Source organism: Corapipo altera, unplaced genomic scaffold, assembly GCF_003945725.1.
Source record: "Corapipo altera isolate COAL_440 unplaced genomic scaffold, ASM394572v1 23b, whole genome shotgun sequence".
In the NCBI taxonomy this organism is placed as follows: domain Eukaryota; kingdom Metazoa; phylum Chordata; class Aves; order Passeriformes; family Pipridae; genus Corapipo; species Corapipo altera.
This window is the reverse complement of record NW_020884885.1, coordinates 5,076,338-5,096,374: the sequence shown is the minus strand read 5'-3', so window position 1 is coordinate 5,096,374 and position 20,037 is coordinate 5,076,338. Positions and strand designations below refer to the sequence as shown.

Genomic DNA, 20,037 nt, shown 5'->3' with positions numbered 1-20,037 from the left:
CAGGTGTGCGCCGCCTCACCTCGGCAGGGGGCGCCCGTCCCCCCTTCTCCGGCCTCCGGCTGGAGATGTCGCCCCGCCCACCTCCGACCCCGGACCGTGTCATGCCCCTTTCCCCAGCCAATGAGAAGAGTCGACGAAGGCGGAGCTCGGAGCGCGAGGCCAATGGAAAGCGAGTGCTGACCAGGCGGGGGCCAATCGAGAGGACACCGGTGAGTGCGCGACTCTGGGGCCGGACAGGGAGGGGGCGTGGCCAGGAGGGCGCGGGCCCTCAATCAGGTGAGGGCGGCGCTGACGGGCAGCGGCGGCGGCCAATGGCAGCGCGGGGGCGGGGCCGCCCTACCCTCCGCCGCTGCCGCCGAAGCTGCCAGAGAGTCAGGTGGCTCCGGGATGCGCGGCGGCGGGAGGCGGAGGCGGGCGCGGAGGAGGCGGCGGATGGGGGGGATGCGGCAGCTCCTCCACGGCACACACTTCCTGCTCTCGCCCCTGCCCTCGCTGGGCTGAGGCGGCCCCGCGCCGGGATCCCCCGGCAGCGGCACCTGGTGCCGACGGGCGCCGGGCCGCATGAACAATAGGCGGCGGTCCCGGCCCCGCCGTCCGCCGCAGTGCCCGGCTGCCTCGGGCGCCTCCCCCTATGGAGCAGCCTCGCCATGGAGCCCCTCACCGAGCTCAGCCAGGAGGGCGCGGGCGGCGGGGAGCCGCCGGGCGGCGGGCCGCTCTGGACCGCCGTCTTCGAGTACGAGGCGTGCGGCGAGGACGAGCTGAGCCTGCGGCCGGGGGACGTGGTGCAGGTGCTGTCCCGGGACTCGCACGTGTCCGGCGACGAGGGCTGGTGGACGGGCAAGATCGACCAGCGCGTCGGCATCTTCCCCAGCAACTACGTGAGCAGCGGCGTGCCGGGAGGCGGCCCGGAGCTGCGCGCCCGATACCCGCCGCCCCCCCGCCATACAGCGTAAGGGGGCCCGGGCCGGGGCGGGGGGCTCGGCGGGGCTCCTCCGCCGGGACGAAGGGAGCCGGAGGAGGGGGAAGAGGCGCGGTCACGACCCTCCTCTGGGCCAGAGGGAGCTGGGTCACCCGGGGAGGGGGGACCGGACCGGCGAGACTACCGAGGTGGGGCGGGGGGAGCCGCGACCCGGCCCTCCCGCGGTGCCCGGGGGAGGCGGGTCCGCCGCCGTCGCGGGGGGAGGCCCGGGCCGGCCCTGCGGTGGGTCCTGGCGGGAGCCGGGTCCGCCTTGGAAGGGGAAGGGAAGGCCCCTCCCGGTGGCGAACGGCCATGGGAGGCCGCGGGCCCGGCCGGCAGGGGGGTGGCTGGGGCGAACGGGCCCTGCCGTGGCCCTTGGCGGGGAGCGGAGAGGCTGCGGCGTCTCGGCCCCTCCCGTCCTGGGGCTGCCCCGGGACCTTGGTCCGTTCCCTTTCCCACCCGGGGACGCATTCCTGCTGCACCAGTGCCCTTCTGTCTTCCAGGCTAGCGCGCCGCTCCAGGGAGGCCGAGCCTCGCTCGGTTGGCGTTTCACCGGCGCCAGGAGCAGTTTCCCATTGTTAAGTCATGTGTTTCCAGAGGCTGATAAATTTTCATCAAACGACTGAAGCCTGGCGGCTGTGCAGTGGTGGAATTACTGGGGCTTCTGGTGACTCTCCCTTTAAGAATATCCTTAAGGAAGGGTTGCTGGATAGGAAGCAGTGTCGCTTCACTGCTAATACTTGTTCAGTATCTTCCTTCCTCCTAACCAAAAGCTTATTATTTCTGACTGAAAAATTCCTAAGTTGACTTGTGTTACCAGGTTCCTCTGAGCTCGTACAAATTTTGTCCTAAAATACCTGTGAACGAGTTCTATCTGCTTTTGGGTGGCTAGGCCTGCCTGAGGAGTGCTTGAGTAAGTTGTGATGCTGAAGGCATGAAGGGATTGGTTTGTTTCTGTGAACTTCATGGCAGTTTTGAAACCTTTGTTAGAGACAGAGAATAGGGCCGTTCATCTCTACATTTTTTTTTAGCCGCTACATACAATTGTGGAAAGAGAAACAGCATGGGATGACTGTTTCTGGATCCTGTTCATCTATCACTGTTGACAATTCAGGCAAGGATAATGCTTTTTTTTGGAGGGGCAGAGAAAAATCTTCAGACTAGTAGGCTTTTCTAGAAAGTAAAAGAGATGCTTTGTCCTATGTAGGTCGTATCTCCAAGGAATACAACTAATAGCTTTTTTTTTTCTTATTCTGTGTTCTGCTTGAAAGTATTTAGGTAAAACTCAGTAATTTCTAGCATTGCCCTTGGGCTTGTGAAGGGACTAGGTTGGTAGTGGTGGTCCTTTCTTTCATGTTGCTACAGTATAGATAAATTATTTTTCCCCCCACATGCAGAAAACACTGTGAATGAATCTTATTAGGTTTTGCCTTTGAGATAGTTAGGAGAACCATTTCTGCAGAACTCTTTGAACCCTCAACTTCCATCCTATTTTGAGCATTCAGGTGCAGGGTTTGTAGCTGTGGATTCTCCTGTCTTGCTGCATTTTCTATGGTTTGATAGTTCAGGAGCAGTTGTGGAGTTATATCTTTCCCCTTTACCCTTGTCTTTCATGCCACAACAGGGCTACACTACTTCTCTTCTGTCAGGTTATTAGCCTTTATGATGATCATCATCTGTTCATGACAGAGGAGAACTTACTGCCCTCCAATAGATGTGTATAATGCCTAAGGAGTACGTTTCTTTCTTAAAAGAAACAATGCCTTTTGGACAGTCTTGTTAAAGTTGGCTGCTGTTGAATTGGATTTTCAAGTTTAATGTTAGAAATCCTTTGCAAGGAACGATACCCCCTTTTAGAGCTGGTGATGTTAGTTTGCTAGCTGTTGGGAATAACAGTCTATTCTTACTGGACAGTGAACTGTTAACGCTTTGCAGGAGTGATACAAAGTGTCATTCCAGACACACACCTCTGCACAGAAACTATTTTTACTTGCTTTCTTAAAGTTTATCTTCGTGTTTAATGATGGGCTAGGAGTATAAGTCCTTTGGATTCTGCTTTCACTGAGAGGTGTACTAGTATAGCTGGTAATTTTAGCCATCCCATTAGTGTGCCTGAATCTTGCTTCAGAGACGGTACCATGAATGATAAAAGTAGCCTGTAGAGGCTGTCAGAAGTGGACCAACTTGAAGGACCCTCATCTGCAGTGTGGGCTCTTAACACACTTCAAAATTAATTAAATAGCTTCATCATATGGTATAGTAAGTGCTGATTAAAAGGCACCTGCTTTGCAGTTGTCAACATGGCCACTAGTTCATGGTGTACAGGCTCTGTAATTCCTTATCAGTCCCTAGAGGAATGATAGTGCTTCATTTCTTAAATTCTGAGGCAAAAATGCCCCTTAAACATTCCCATTGCCTGTACAGTCCAGTACAACACATCTGCCAAATTATACTGGAGTTTAGAGGTGGGGTTAGTGTTTTTAGTGGCCTAATGTAGCGGTATAACTCAATCTGTGAAAACAAAGAAGCTAATTCAGCACAAAATAGCTTTAAAGAACCCCCTCGAAATATTTTTTTTAAATGAGGGATTTTTCTGATGAAGCTTCCCATGAGGGTGAGCTGGCCAGTCTGCCTTACAGAAACATACATTTTCAAAGTTAAAGCTAAGGTCGTACTTGCAAATAAATAACATTCAATGTCACGTGAAATTTCATCCGGAAGCCGAAGTCTCTCTGTTTTACGTCGTAACCCTGTTAACTTGTGCATCCAGCAGGGATGTGCTTTTTCTGACGGAAAATGGGTGACGGCACACAAAGAACTTCTACCTTCCATCCCTTCGGTTTCCTTTGCCCATCTCGTTCTCCTGCCTGACACCTTCCTGCCGCGCTTCTCCCCCGCACGGCCGCGGGGCGGGGGGGTCGGGGCGGGGCTCTGCCCGCGGGGCCGTCCCGGGGCCCGTCCCGTCCCTCCGCCCCTCCGGCACCGCTGCCGCCGGAGCTGTCCCTTCAGCACCTGCAGGACGGCTCTCTGGCCGCCTCGTTCATGCCCTCTCAGTGCGTGAAATGCCCGAGAAGAACACAGACTGGGAACAGCACCGGAATGCTGTGTGTCCGGGGGTTGCGGGGCGGGCAGTCGCCCGGTGCTGTGGCTTACGTGTTTGTTCGTTCAGTCTTTTAACTGAGCTTGTCCCTAGGAGCCGGTCAACTGAGGATTGTAACAGTGCTGAAATTCTACTGACTGAAGAGATAGGATTCAACATCTGATTTCTTTAGCTCTTATATTAGTGAGAAATACAAGAGCAGCTCCTTTTGTGTAGTCTCAGTGACATTCTCAGTCTCATATGCGGAGTTATTGTCATTACAGCCTTGTTCTAAAATTTCAGTGTTTCAGGTCAGAGTGTTCTTCATATTTTCTGGTAATCTCTATCTCATGAGCACCAAGGCTGGCAGGAGTGAAATCTTCTTTGTTTTGCAAATCCTTGAAGGTCAGTGTTACTCAGAGTAGCAGAAAAAGAAATTATTTTTGTGTTCTGGACTGGAAGGGACCTTTTCTCCTTTTGGAAAACTTTCCTGGCCAGTTCTCTATCTTGTTTCCCATTAATCTTTTGTTCATGGAACACTAGGAAAAGGATCACAGGTATCCTTATTAAACTAGTTTATAGATTTGACTGACTTACAATAGTAAGTTAGACTTTGAAAAATCATGTTCAGGGAAGACAGAGCTCAGGCAAAAATAGAAAAAAACCCTACAGCTGTGGAGAGAAGAGTTTGTACTAATTCCATGCAGTTTTGTGACAAAGTCTTGTATTCTTAGGAAAGACATTTGATTGAAATAAGGAAAATAGTTTACTTTAATGTTATCTAACTTGCTCCCTTACAGGCTTAATTTCCTTTCAACTAAACAAAACAGGGGAATCATGTCAGATTTGGCATTTCAAATGCAGGAAAGTATTAAAAGTCTTGATGACTTTCTGCTTAAATCTTGCTAATGAGCCAAATATCAGACAGAATAGGATCAATGGTATCTCTCCAATGGCCTACCACTGCTGTAAATTCAGCTGTGTCAGCATGTTTTCATTGGTCAGTATGTGGGGTTTTCATTCTACATTAATCAGTATTGGATGGGTTATTTTGGCCACCCATGAGTATAAGCTGTGTTTAGTGTGCATTTGTACAGGATGCATTTTCTCACTACTTTTGTTCCAGATGCAATTTACATGTTGAATTAAGACATCTGCATGTGTAGGGTTTTCCTATACAATGCCAAGTATCCACCGGTTACTGTGTCAGCCTGTAAAGTGTCACTGTGAGTGCATGGGAATGGGAAGTTTCTGTAATAAGAATGCAGTACGCAGTAATCAAAAAATATTTTTCTTATTGCTAGCACTGCATACTCAGTGTGTGGTCTGATCCATCTGTCTGTCACACTGTTGTTGGAAGCGTCAGAATTGGTTAACAGATCTCTTGTGGGGAATGAATCTGCAGAGCCTATAGAGATCTGGAAGAACTCTATAGAAGAACAAACTTGATTTGGGAAGGACTAAATTATTGTTGTGGCAATTCAAACAAAGAACAAATGCAGAAGCAGATGCATTTTGTGTTGAGTTTTAGATATCTCACATTAAGCACTGTGTTGTGAACCCAGCAAAGATTAGTTTGTGTGGTTTTCTTTTTTGAAATCTTGTGCTGTCAAGGCGGATTTATCTGTAAGTGGTGGGAAGGGGCATCAGTGTTATAAGAGTTTAAGTGTGGTAAAAGGACATTCATACAGGTTTTATGATACTGCAAGATCTATTTTACCACACTATTTGGCACTAAAAGTTTGTTGGAAGGGACTACTGCTTTTGTTTGTATTGTTTTGGCATGAAAATTGACCCTTCCTCCAAGGGTAAGGGTGAGGTTGGGCAACATGGACCTTCAGTTGATGTCCAAGCTGCATAGTTGCTAAATGTTTACATCTTTTTTTTCCTCTTTCCCTAGTCCTGGAGATCGACTTCTCAGAGCTTGTTCTGGAGGAAATCATTGGCATAGGGGGCTTCGGAAAAGTCTATCGAGCTGTGTGGATAGGAGATGAGGTTGCTGTCAAGGCAGCTCGCTATGACCCTGATGAGGACATCAGCCAGACCATTGAGAATGTCCGCCAAGAGGCCAAGCTCTTTGCGATGTTAAAACATCCCAACATCATTGCCCTCAGGGGCGTGTGTTTAAAGGAACCTAATCTTTGCTTGATCATGGAGTTTGCCCGTGGAGGATCGCTAAATAGAGTGTTGTCTGGTAAAAGGATACCTCCTGACATACTAGTGAACTGGGCAGTACAGATTGCGAGGGGAATGAACTACCTGCACGAGGAAGCGATTGTTCCCATAATTCACCGTGACCTGAAGTCCAGCAACAGTAAGTGTTACACAGTGAACAGTCAGGGTGCTGGGGTATGCTTTTGAGAAGAAATCATACAAAGAAAAAAGGGGAGTAATGTTAACTTAGTGATCCTTTCTTGTGAACCACTGTATCCTCTAATTTAATCCCAGAGGGGTTTATTTTTATACGGTATGGTGCTACAGACTGCAGGAAACCTGTAAATGCTTTCATTCTGTAGAAGCAACTTAACTGATTGGATACAAAAGCAATTGTAAATGAAGCGTGCTTCTCTAGTAGTTAATATACATACATAAATAGTGTCTGTTTTATTGGCATTTCAGCAGGCTTCTGTATGTTGGAAAGTCTTACTGAACTTAAAATGTATATTCTCCTTCCACTTTTTGGAAGGGTAAATACTCCTTTGTTAAGATAAATACTCCCAAACTTTCATTTACTTGCTAGATTTTGCTGTATAGGTGAGATGCAAGCCTGTTTTCCTTATGGGAGATTTAACCCATCCCAGCTGAATTGGATCTTCTCTTTATCCATCATAGAGCTGGTGTTGACAGAAACATTAACTTGGGTAAATAAAATGTCCTTCTACATCCAGGATTTCAGCTGATGTTTGTGATGCTTTACGTGGGATGCAGCTGACCCATTATAGCATATGGGGATCAAACTTTGGCAGTTAGGATTGTGGAAATCACGGTGATTTTAGCTACTCTGTATTACCAACAGCATTACTGTCTGCCAGTTGGGTATTGCTCTGATAGTGTGTCTCTTTTCACAAACTTAAAATTGCCTTGAATTCAAACACACACATAGAACATTATGAGTGTGGGAGCAAATTATTGCAGTAGTTTAAAGTCATAATTTCCTTTCCTGATGCCTTATGCATCTGATTAGCTTTTTCTCTGCTTGGCTATGTCTAGATGGCAAGAGCAAACACATAGTTGCATGTTAGCTGTGGTGGTTTAGGTTGGTGTGTTAGTATGAACTCCTTTTCATTTATGACTTGAGTTAAAAAGGAGCGCTGTGAACTGGGTGGCTGGGATGCAGGCATATGTTCCCTTTTGCTTTGAGGGCAGTGACATTAGCAAAGAGATCTGACAGATGGGAATTTTAATATCTTAAATAGATTCAAATGAGCTAGCATTAACTATTAAAATGCTGTAAATTTCCAGGCCTTGCAGAATCTTCCTATGTTTTTTTTACCTCAAATGTTGTGCCAATGAATTTATATGGTTTTTTGTGAAGGTGTAAAAAAAGTATTATTAGTTCTTGTTAGTGAGTTTGCAGATAGGAACTATGAGAGCTTTCAAATTAGTTTCTACAATGTTATTCTTATACTATTAGAGTTTCCTTTTTTATTAGAGTAAGGCAATCTTAATGTCTATAAAGATGCCCTAATATCTAAACCCTCCCCTTATAGATGGCAGTATACATGGGCATGTTGATAAATGCTGTAAAATTAAGGAGTGATTTGCTTAGTTAGTGGATTACTGGCTGCATCTGTGAATAAGAAATAATTGTCTTTAAGTGTTGCGCCTTTCCTCCTTACCAAAGAAAATATTTACTTGCTTATTTTGCTCACAGGCCATTAAGACTTTATTGCTTAGTGCTAGCTGAACATTTTTGAGGTTTAGAATGAAAGTTATTTCTGAGATGAAAAACTGCTAGCTAACGGTATTTTACTGTTTTATTTGGAGCAGAGACTGCTACCTGTTAAAGGTAAACATATCAACAAGAGAACCAGCCCAACTAGAGGGACACCAGTGCACAATGTTGCCAACCAAACAGATATGGATGCTGGAAAACATCTGTGCTGTCAGCAGCAAGAGTCAATGTCTCTTGTCACAGTGAATCAGCAGAGCATAATTCTGCTGCACTGTAAATTGTCAGTGAGAAGTTGAGGGGTTTACTACATGTATTACTATAATTTCCCTCATTTGAGAGGAAGCAATAGTAAAGAAAGAGGAAGAACGAGTGGGAATGCCTATGGGAGGATTCAGAGATGTCCTGTGTTTGTAGGGGAAAGGTGGTCTTGACCAAAGATAGCACCAAATCGAGTACAGAAATAATGGGTATAGGGAAAATTCTATCCCAGCTAAGTCTGGAGCAAACAGCATTACATTTGGGAAGGTAAACAAATGTAGGAGCTGATACTGGAGGGAAGGACTTGAGATATTTTAAGGAAAATTGATTGGTTTGTTTCTCTCTTGGAATAAGATGAATTAGTAACCTTGGGTATGGGCTTGAGATGTTACAACAGCTGTTTATTTTATTAAACAATATGGAGTTCCTCATTCTGGGCTGTGTGGTGGAAGGGATGTTTTAAAAAATATATGTTCTTTTTAGAGTGAATCTATAGAGCAAGTATCATAAATATTAGATTGTGACAATGGTGGAGCTTTTTTACGGGGATAGGGGACTGTAGGCCCAAGTCATGTCTTTCTTGATTATTCTGTCACTGCATTGCTGAAATCCCTTTTCCATTATATGTAATAAGCATCTTGGGATTTTCTCTGTTCTGTGGAAAGCTTTTTACTAGTTTTGTAAAGATTATTGGACTAAGTATGTTATTGCATCCTGACTTATATATAGCTTGCATTTTGTCTTAGTTTTCTCAATTACTGTGGGTAATCAAGAACAGGTTTTCTCCTTAGCTTTGTGCCTGCAGAATTACATGGATGTAGCATTTCCTTTATGCAAATTACCACCCACCTACTGATAGGCAGTAATGTCTCTGGTGAGGGAACAGCTTCTGCTTGCAAGAACTTGGAAATTATTCTTGCAGACACATTTCTTACAACATACTAAACATCTATAAGAACTGTAGAGCTTTCATGGGAGCATCAGCTGTATTGATCTACTGGTTGGTACTGCCTATGTTGAATAACAGTGGTTCTCATACACTCATCTTGCACCAGCTGGGACATACACTATGCACCTGAAGCTGCAGGATGAGTTAGTTTGGGAGTTAGGGAACAACACGGGGGAGTGCAAAAGAATAGAGTTGCCTTATTCAAAATCAAGTTTTCTACTGGAGTAGAAGAAAATCAGAGAATGCCTTGTTTTCAGATGTCTGCCTATATTTCAGCAGATAGAGAATGCATCAGGACAGTGCTTCATGATGAATGTTTTAAGGTCACATTACATTTTGAACAGTAATGTGTCAAGTGAGCACATTAATACAAGTCTGAGAAATTACCCAATTATATAAGGATTTGAAAAAAAAATCCTATTTAATTTAAACTATTGCAGCTTTGTGAACTCAAATAGTACATACCAAAATAATAGTTGTCAGCATTTCTGGTGGTGCAAATAAAGAACATAGGATTTTGATTACTCTGGGAGGTAACTTCATCTTATACAGGGACTGAACTTAAGGGGATTATTTGACAATTACAGAAGGTGTCTATTTCTTGAGATTCTCCTTGTCAAAAAGCATGCCGACCCAAGTTGTCCACCTTTTTTGGTTAAAAGAAGGAAATTTTTTCTTAATTTTTTTTCTTCTTTTAATTTTCATAACTCTACATTTAGAGTGTAGGAAAGGTGCCCTGTAAGTCTACTACCGTGTTTGTTTGAGGCAGATTTATTGTAGATCTTGGAGGTTCTGAGGGCTGCCTGTTTCACTGCTTTGGGGATGCTAGCAGGAAATGAGTACATAATGGTCTCTACAAAATAAATTGCACACCTGTGATTTATTTTTAGAGTCCCTGAAATTATTTTGTTGAGTGTCAGTTCAGTTGGCAGTGAGTCTGGTAGGCAAGTGTTCCAGTGGCATTACCAGCAGTCATATAAACTACACAAGAGAAGGAAGATAATTTAGGTAAGCTGTTTGGTTCTGCTGTGTGAGGAGATAAGTATTTCTCTTATTTTGGCATTTGATATAAGGGATTCAATTTATTCCATATGAAGTTTAATCTTATTAATCTGACGGAGTCCTCACTGGTCTTCATCTGGTGATGCTGCCAACCTCTCCTTCTTTAGCTGCGTGTTGGTGAGCCATTGAGTGTATGTTACAGAATTGGTAGTAGGTTTTTCCCAGTGTGAAGGCACCTAAATAATCTAAATGCTGAGCTATAGAAAAAAAGCAACTGAAAATGCCCAGTGAAGTCAACATCACTGTGTTTAGCACAGCACTTAAGAGTTTCCCTTCTTTTTATCTCTTACCTGTGATTCAAGTCTCATTTCTGGCCAGAGGAAGGTACTTGGCATATAATGCTTAGGATGAAAAAGGACAGTTCTGTTGGTTTTAGTGAAGTACTGTAAATAACGAAACTAGTTCTGTTTGTTTCTCTTTGTCTGTCAATGTTAGATATGCCAGTGTTGCTATAGGACTAATGCCAGTTAACTAATACTGCAGAGCACTAGCAAAAGCGTATTTACTCCTTTTTTTTGACTGTCTCAGCAAAACATGTTTGTTATTTACACTACATTGAAACATTTTGCTGAGAATGTCCATGCCAGTTAGCAAAGTGCTTTTTAAAAGTCACTGTGGTTGTGTTCCACAAAGTGGCACAGAAGATAAGCAGCAAAGTGGCATGGCCAAGGTCAAAGAAAGAGGTAAGGACAGAGCTCAAAATAAACCCCAACAATTCTGAATCAGCCAAGTCAGTAGTTCTTCACTTCTAGTTCTTTGAAGTCTTCACCGCTCCTCCTTCTGGACCACTAAGTTAAGCTTGTGATATCCTGCTCTTCCAAGCTCTAGCTTTCTGAAGAATTCCAAACCCTTTGCCTATTTAATGTAGTTAAGCCTTTTTCTGTTCATAAAGATGCCAGTAGAGCTGATTTTCACATGGATAGTTGTTCCTAGAACTTACAATATTCCTTGGAGATTTTTGGTTTGTGGGGTTTTTTTCAAAGTACAGACACATTTTAGACACAACTAGTTCAAATCCAGCTCCAGGGCAGCAGGACTTCAGTTTTACATGTTGGTAACATTGGATTTGTTATCTCATTCCTTGTTTCAGTGTTCACATCCCAATCCAATCATAGTTGGCACTCTTCTGTCGGTCTTTGTTCAGAGTAGGAAAAGTACTTGATGTACACCTTTTTTTCTGTCTGGCAGTGTTGTAGAGAGAGCTCTTCCAGAGAACACTGTTATTATTGCTGCTTCTGGTACTTCAGTGTAATTTGCTGACTAATTCTCCAATGTTGTACCTTCTATCAGAATGGATTTCCTTTGTCAGTGCAATTAAATGAGTATGAGTAATGCTTTATGTAAAGTGTAGTGAAACTATTTCAATGACATCTGAATGCTTTTCACTGGGTGAATAATTGATCTGGCCTTAGTTTGGTAGTCCCTTGCCCTGTAAGAGGAAAGTGATAAAAAGGTTTGGTTTTTTGTTGTTTTTTTGTTTTTTTTTTTCTGGGGGGTGGTGGTAGCGAAGGCAACATCTGAAAGATGAATTTTCAGGGAGCAAAAATCGGTAAACTTTTTTTTTATTTCTTTGAGGTTTAAAAAATGTGTGCAGTAGAAATCAAGCCTTTCAAACAGCCTGGATATACTGCTACGGATGATGAAAGATGACTTTTGAGGTTCTGCCCTTAGGCAATTATCTGTTTCTATAGACAGGCTATAAGATATTGCCAATGGTACATAACTTCTAGTTCTGGTTACTCGCTTATTTCTCTGTCTCCCCAGAATATCATCCTTTGTGCTGATATCCTGATCAATTGTATCATGGTTAAAAAAAATTTTTGAGTAACTACAACTTTTTGTGTGTGGTAATATGATGAGGAAATTCATGCCACTAATACCACAAGTTTTTACTGAAAAGAATGAAAAAAATTAATTTCATGTACTATCAATTCAGAAAATGTAAATTATGCCTGAAAGTGTTGCTAATTTTTAAGATGTTGAGATACTGGGAATTTACAGAAGTAGGATGACAATATGTATATTGTACTTTGGCACTTTGTTGGGTTTTTTCTTCTTAAGCTTTTGTAAATTAGTGCAGCTGTTTTCCTCTGAGAGGTTTGACAGATGCTTTCGTGTTGCTATGTTACATGTTTTAGTAGATTTCTGAGAGCTCCAAAATTAAAATATATCTCCTGTAAATGGTTTGGTTTAGTTGAATATGAATTGGTGTCCTCACTATTAATTGCTTGTCAAAAACAGAAAGTCTTTATGAAATAAGTTTCATGTCCACAAGAACATTTTGGTATCCTGCTACTGACATCAAGTAGTAAAAAGGCAGTTTTACAGATGGAAATCTGTTATCTTCAATGACAAGTATGGAAAGAGTACCTCTTATTTTTAAGAAATGAAATTGTCTATTACTGTTGAAAACCTACCTAATATCCTTTTCATGTCATTGGGCCACTGCATTCTTTTTTTGCAGGGTTCTTTCTGCTCCTAAGAAAAAAAAAACTGAGAGTCTTGGCTCTAAGCAGTTTTTCCAAATTGTGCATATGAAACCATAGAACAGATATGAACAGACCTACGTGCTGACATGCAGGAGATGTGCCTGGGCATCCCATGAATTCACTGTCTGACCATCTGTGACAGAGCTGGGATAAATCTGTGTTGTTCTGAAATTTCCAAGAAGCAAGAGCGAGAACAGCCTTGTTGTGGAATTTCTGCGGAAACTAGAATAATTTTTTCAGCTCCACATTTTTAGGTTGTTTTTTTTTTTTGGTGTTGGTTCCACATCAGTAAACTTACTTGAATTTTGACTGACTTCTGTCAGCAGCTTCACTCTTGCTTTTCTTATCAAACAATTCCATTCAGAATTTCAACATATCTGAAACAATTTCACTCTGGAAGCATCAGATGTTAAACACAGTTTTGTTCTTTGATGTGATGATTCATTACCCAAGCTGTTTCCTTAATATTAAGTAATATACCATTTTGAAGATGGTGCATGTTTCTTTATGACAGGACAAGCAGTCTTAAGCTGTTGGAAAGAAGACAGAGTGTAGCACGTGGTTTTAAGTAGCTGCTTTTAGGTACATGTTTACTTTCTGATTCTAGAATAGTTTGTTATGTTGGTGTGACTTTGATTGCCAAAAGATGTGCTGAAGTTGATTGGCATGTCTGCTAATTGTTTCTTAATTGTCTGATTGCTAATGGAAAGGTAAATTTAGTCTTTCTCAGACCTTAACTTTTTGCAGATATGAAAAAGAAATAATAACAAAACCTCGTTCATTAAGAGAAACTGTTGCAATGTATAATGATTTAGAATTGTGTTGTTTAGTTTCATCAGTGTTTCTTAAGATTGGGAAGAAGAGGACTCACTCACAGAATAGTAAATGTTTGGGTCCCACCCTGTAGGCTTGGAATTTACAGTGGTAATGGCAGCATGGTGCTGCATCACTTAGGGTCCTCTTTGGAAGGAAGTAGCCAGAGGACAGGCAGCCTTTCTTTGAACTGTTTGTATTACTACCACACACTGCCCTTCCACTTTGCTTTCTAGAAGCACTTTTATATTGCTCAAGCATTTATTATAACACCATTTTTTATTAGGAATAAAAATACCCTTCCAAACCAGCAAACATTATCTAGTACACATATGGGTTCCCCACATTATCTCTGAAATCCTGTATGTGCTTTGAATATTGTACTACTTAAGTTCAGGATGATTTTTACAGCTACAAGACAAGCTCCTAGTATCTTTCTTTGATGCTTCATCAAACAGGCTTCTGGAATTTGCTTTGGCCTTTGAGAAATGCCATTTGTATTACAACTGTAAACATCTAAAATGCTAGCAAGGCTTCAACCTTGCTTATGTATAGACTCATTGTTTAGATGTATAGCAAATGACAGTGTGCCAGTATCTCCGCTGACTAGTAAGAGGTAAGTACTCTTGCCCCTAAAATTTTGCTTATTGCAGTGATAGCTGTGCTTAAATTGGGAATTCCTGGAGGATTCTTGGTATACTATAAAGAATTGCTAGTATGAATAATTGCTGTAAAGATGGTATGTTTAAGAGTGGTGGGATGTATGTGAACCCAGCCGTGTCCACCTACCAGAAAAGTATCGTGTTTCTAGTTGTTTCTGCCCTATGACTGTGGGCCTATGAAAAGATGTGAGAGAATAGTCTTTAGTTGCATTTGACTTTGCATTGTTCAGGGATCCTGCAAATAAGAGAAATCACATTACTTTGATAGAACTCGATATGCCTAATTCTGGATTTATTGATTTGCTTTTTCTAGTTTGATCTAATCAGTCACGTACTGTGTGGTTTTGATATGATTATGGTCATCTAGTAACTAGGGGATATTCCTAATCTTCATCAGATTATTGTATAGTCAGACTCTCTGATTACAGAGTAAGGTGGGACAAAAAAACTAACAGAAATGTAGCACATCAAAAAGTGAACAGCTTTCTGAAAGCTCTACTGCATGAGCTGTTGTCATGTGTGGACTTCCATGTGCTACAGTGCAGGACCACCCTCTTTCTCAGCAGCTGGCAACTTGTTCTGCTTATCTTAAGGTCAAAGTCTGCAGTATTTAAGAAACTCTGAATTTCACTATTGTCAGCTGTAGCTTGGCATTGATTGTGCATCTAAGAGCCTTTTAACATTTGTTCTGATGAATGGAAATAGACCTCTTTACCTTTTCTTAATTTTTTTTAATTGAATCTGATTTTAAAAAAAATCAAGCACAAGACACAAATCATGTGGATTGCGCTGCTGCCTGTGAAGCTTTTACATCTTCCTTACCTTGTAGATTGTGGAGTACCAGCTTATTCCATTAATGAACAGTACTTGGTGTTATTTCCTGTTTCATAAAGACATCTTAATTGAAACTAAAAACAGCTCTGTGCTCCTTTTTTTTCATAGTGAATTTCATGTTTCTGTTTGACTGGAAACAGCTCCCACTGAACCAGCATTATTATTAAATCTCTTTTCAGATAGTCTCTTGAGTGACAAATGATGAGTGTCATTCATGTGATTTTACTCTTCCCCTTCCTTTTTTTGTTGATGCCTTCTAGGTTTCTTTCAGACTTTCAGACTGATATGGTTTGGTGATGCCCTGTGTTGAGTACTCATGTAATTATATAGTTTTTCCTTGGAGCATTTAACTGATTATGAAGAGTACAATAATCCATGCCTGAGCTAGAAGGTTGTACCAATGTCAGCAGTATGGTAGGATTTAATCTGAAACCAGAGCTGAACAGCTCTATTTTTCCCAGAAACTCACCTGAACATTCTTCAGGGGCATTCCAAGTGTTTTGTACAGATCACTAGGGTGATAAGACTTTTTTCAGCTTGGCTAGGTAAAAGGATCGATTCTAAATATATTGTGGCTCTGGAGGCCTTTCTTATCCCCTCCCCCATTATGCATGAAGCTCTTTAGAGTTACTGTACTGCACGGCTTAAAATCCAAGAACTGCTGTGCTGTCACATCCATCACCTCCTCTGGGTTGATAGAAGAAGACAGTTGGCCAGCTTTATGGATTTGCTGAACCCTCACATGTACTTAGTAATTAAAAAGCTGTTGGTTCCAAGGTATATATATTTTTTAAAATGTACTGTTGCTGAATGGTTAGTAATAAAAGAGAGAAAATATTTGCATATTACTAGGACAATATTTGTGTTCTTTGCTTTTACTTCTAAGATGTGAAATTTTGAGTCTTAATTCTGTCCTCTCCAGGATCTTATGCAACACTTAGCCTTCTGCAGCACAAACAAATTAAAATAAAGATGCAATTGTACTGAAATAAACAGCAGAGCACCCGACAGAAGGTAGGTAAAGGCTACATGTGGAAAGCCCTAACTCACTCCATGTGCAGATCTGTTAATCACTTTAAGTACTTTGAATGCAGGATCAAGAGCAGATTGCTCATTATCTGGATACTTGTGAAGCAAAACTGTGCCGTCTGACTATGGAAGGTAGAGCTAAAATTGCAAATTAGATTTTGGCAAACCACTACAATATGAAATCTGATTTTGGAGTGAATTTTTGAAATCCTTTCCCAAATGCTTTGTTCTGCCCTCAAGACAGAATGCCATTGTACTGCCAATAGGACTTAATAATTAAAAAAAAGGATTGCCTAGCAATCTCAGTCTCTTGTTCCCTTTGCAATAGCGCTGCTTTTTTGACTTGTTAGGCAAATTGCAGACTTAGTAGCTGTCTTCTGGCTCTCTGAGACAATGCAGCAGCATATAGCAGCATATTAGGGCTATCTTTTTATCTGGCATCCAGTATTTCCCACCACCGCCCTCTGAGCTGAATTGTATCTTGGGACGTTTTGCTTATTTATGGGAGGGGAAAATAGGATTGAAACAATCATTCTAAGTTTAGTGAAACCATCTTCTGTGCAAGAATGTTTTTATTTCATCTATGAGAACTTGTCTCCTTTAAATAAGGACTGTTCAAAAGCTAGAGGACAATGGTTAATACTTGTATTACTATAGTACCTTCTAAATAAGAACCCTGAAGATTTCAGAAGGCATTGCATTTGTTCAGAGTACAGTGGAACTTTTAATTCACTTTTCAGATAAAAGCAAGTAGAAAAAGTAGTAATTGACCCATGCAAGAGGCAAAATATGTGTACCTGATTTTTCTGAATTAGTCTTAATTTAAAAAAATTAATCCACATTTTCATGAATTTCACAGTAGTTGAAAAGTGTTTGGAGTGGAAATAGACTTAGAAGGCAGTGAAAGGGATTTGTACAAAGTTAAAATTATACATAGATGGTGGGGAGATGAGTGCAAAAAATTTTTGTAGGCTAAAATTGGCTGTCCCAATTGTGAAATTCCAGAATGTGTATCAGGGAACAAATTAAAATTTAAGTGTAGTATTAATGTTTTAGTGTTCAAGGACCCTCTGGCTAGGAGTAGAAATTCTCATAAAGAACTTTCAGAGCTCTCCTGGCTCGGATAACTTTATTCTGTGGTCTGAAAAACAAACCCTTAGAAAACATACAGGGTTGAGTGAGGAGATTCTTTGTTCAAGACAAGGTTTCCTGTGACAGATTGGCTCAGTTTTGGACACATTCTGCCATGGGTGGGTGAGTCTGGATCCTGTGATATCAATCAATCTTTTATCCTCTCTGGCAAACATTGGACTTCAGGAAGCTTTTAGCTTTCTGGGAAACTTGTGTTAAGCCATTTTTTAATAAATTTTGAATAGTTTGGAAATGGAAGTGTTTTCTGTTTCCTTCAACTCTTGCACTTGAGACTTCTGCTGTATTGCTGGCAGAGAGAAGTTTAATGGTAGTACCTCTCCATATGGGTCTGGATTGCTCTTAAATCATACCATGGAAAAGACTTGTATTATTTAGAATTGAAACTCTGCTCGTGTTTTGCATTTAAGGGTCTTGGAATGAAAAAGCATTGGTTTTCCTAAAGGTTTTACTTTGTTCTTTTTTTTCTGGGAAGTTCTTGCACCTGAGATTTGATGGACTTAGTACCTAATATACCTCTTTTTAGTACTTGAATTATCTAAATGGAGGAAGTAGATGGGCTGATGCTTATTCTACCTGACAGCTTTTGGTATTTTACATTTTGGTAAGTAAAGCCACAGTAAACTGTTCTGTTTTTAGGACAGAGGAAGAAATAAAGTGTGTCCAATATTTCCACTCACAATGATTACTCAACTCCAGCAATGGTCTTTCACGTTCCAGCTATGACAGGGAAAGCCTTAGTTCTGCTCTTTGTAGCTTCTGGTTGACCTTGCTGATTTTGAAAACGGTGATCATACAGTAGCAGATGAGCAAAGGCCTGTGGGAAAACAAATCTAGTACTAGGCTGTTGTATCTATTGGTGCTTGAGTTGCTCTGGAGTGATCTGCAAAAACACTCAACTGTGGCAAAAAAGTGTGGTATTATTCTGGGAAAGATAAGTTGGGTAGAGTGGTGCAATTTCGTATGAGTTTGAGTTCCCTTGCCATTTTTCAGCCTTTGAGGTCATAAGTAGTGGTATTCGCACCTCTCTTCAATCTTAACAAAATGAGAATAGATATGGTGAAGCACTGAAAGTAAAGCAGAAACCTGGTTGAGACCCCAGATAAAAATAAGGGAGAGTGGGGAAGAAACTTCACTGAGTCTGAGCAGCTAGTTGGATGACCACTTTATGATTTAAATATTAGAGTTGAATGCTTCTACACCAAGTAAAATAACAAAGACAACGTATTTATCCTATTTATAGTCCTTCCTCTTGTCACTCTCACCCACCCATCACTGTTGCTGCCATCTGCCTCTTGAACTGTGTAAGCAGCTGATGTGGCCCTAAGGAGACGAGCACAGCACAAAGTAATGGGTAGTGGCTCTTGGGCATGAATGTGAGTGGGATGTGTTTGCAGGCTAAATCCTTTTGCTTGGAGATTTTCCGTATATCTTGATATGACTGCTTTCCACATTCCTAGAATCTTGGATGGCAAAGCATTTGACCCACAGCAGTGCTAATGGTGGTGAATGAAGCAGAACTACTGAGGTGCACTGACACTTACAGGTATTCAGGTATATCCACCACCTTTGGGGGTTTCAGGCCTTCTCAAGTTTACATTATCAAGTCTTTTCATCATTATCTTTTTTATTTCTCCTTTCACTTAATGATTGGAACCATTTCCATCAGGCTTGATGTTCATTAGCTAATAGATTTCTGTTGTTGTGTGCCAAGTTTACCGATTAGCATCACGCACAGGTAAATGACTTGGTGCGAACTGTGAGCTGGCCCGTGCAAGAGACTGTCTTGGATTTTTTGTAATTTTTTTCATGTTCCTTATACAACACACACACTCTCTGGATTGGGAAATGGAGCATGAAGTTGCTGATACTGCTCTTGTCATGAAATGCAGGAGGCAATGGGCATGTTGGTGGTTAACTATTGTGGTATTGCAAGGTATTCCTGCTTTCCTTGTTATTCTCTTGTTACCAGCTGTTGCCTTTAAGACAGGAACTTCTTTATTTTCTTGGTGTTCTGTGTGCTAAATAAATTGAGAATACAACAGCAGAGTAGTTGAAAAAGCTGAAGCCAGCTTTCGGTATGCCTGGCTGCTCATGCTACTTTGTGTACTTTGTGCAGTAGACAGGGACCCCTTTCCTCTACCTTCATATATTAAAAAGGGGCTGTTTTGCTGTGGAAGATCACACTGTAGTAGTTCCTCCCTGAATGTTGTTCTGCTTCTGAAGTGATGAGTCAGCTTTTAGCACAAAAGCAAAGCAAAGGAGTATTCTGTTCAGCACTACACTATGCAGATTAACCTAATCCTTTTGCTAGGCTCAGAAACCAGGAAAAGGCAATTATATTACCATGTCTTTGCTGCCTTGACACTAATTTTGACAGTTGAGAAGCCATTTTCTACCAGGACTTTGATGTTACTGGCAACTGGATCAGCATGGGTTAAAGCATTTATTTTGCCGTACTTGCTCTTTCCCACTGCTTTGGCTTACTGGACACTAAGAACACTGCCCTAACTGCCCAAAAGTATGACTGAAAACTAAAATAACCTTCCAAAAGAATTAAACAAAAATCTGACAGTGTTACTGCCTTCCAGGGGAAGTTTGTGGAAGAAGATTATAATACATTTTCTGGCTCTGCTGGTGTAATGCGAGCAGACCTAATGTGAGAATTAAAACAGCAGCTGTAAATTTGGTTGCCAAAAATTTTTTATTAATTTCACTAGTAACAAATTTCCTTTGGTGGAATAAATCTACCACTTTAAACTATCTTTTTATGCATACTGGAGATAGTATAGTACTGGATTAAAAATAGGTGTATGACTGAGGTTTTGTGAAATTAACAACTTGAAACCTAAGTAAAGCT

At 41.6% G+C, this 20,037-nt stretch overlaps 1 protein-coding gene across 4 annotated transcripts in view; it reads left to right on the top strand.

Annotated features, from left to right (window-relative positions):
- Positions 1-544: 544 nt before the first annotated feature.
- Positions 545-20,037, top strand: part of MAP3K9 (mitogen-activated protein kinase kinase kinase 9) — a 132,017-nt gene continuing 112,524 nt past the window's right edge. For 3 of the 4 annotated variants that reach the window (XR_003527526.1, XM_027642429.1, XM_027642430.1), the window contains exon 1: positions 6,013-6,351. Coding sequence is in view for 3 of the 4 variants with exons in the window: in XM_027642429.1 (XP_027498230.1) it covers positions 6,120-6,351 (232 nt within the window). In the remaining variant the exon portion in view is untranslated. Of the gene's footprint in view, positions 940-2,896; positions 2,906-5,937; positions 6,352-20,037 lie in introns of those variants that run through there. The other variant, XM_027642431.1, reaches the window with a different exon arrangement.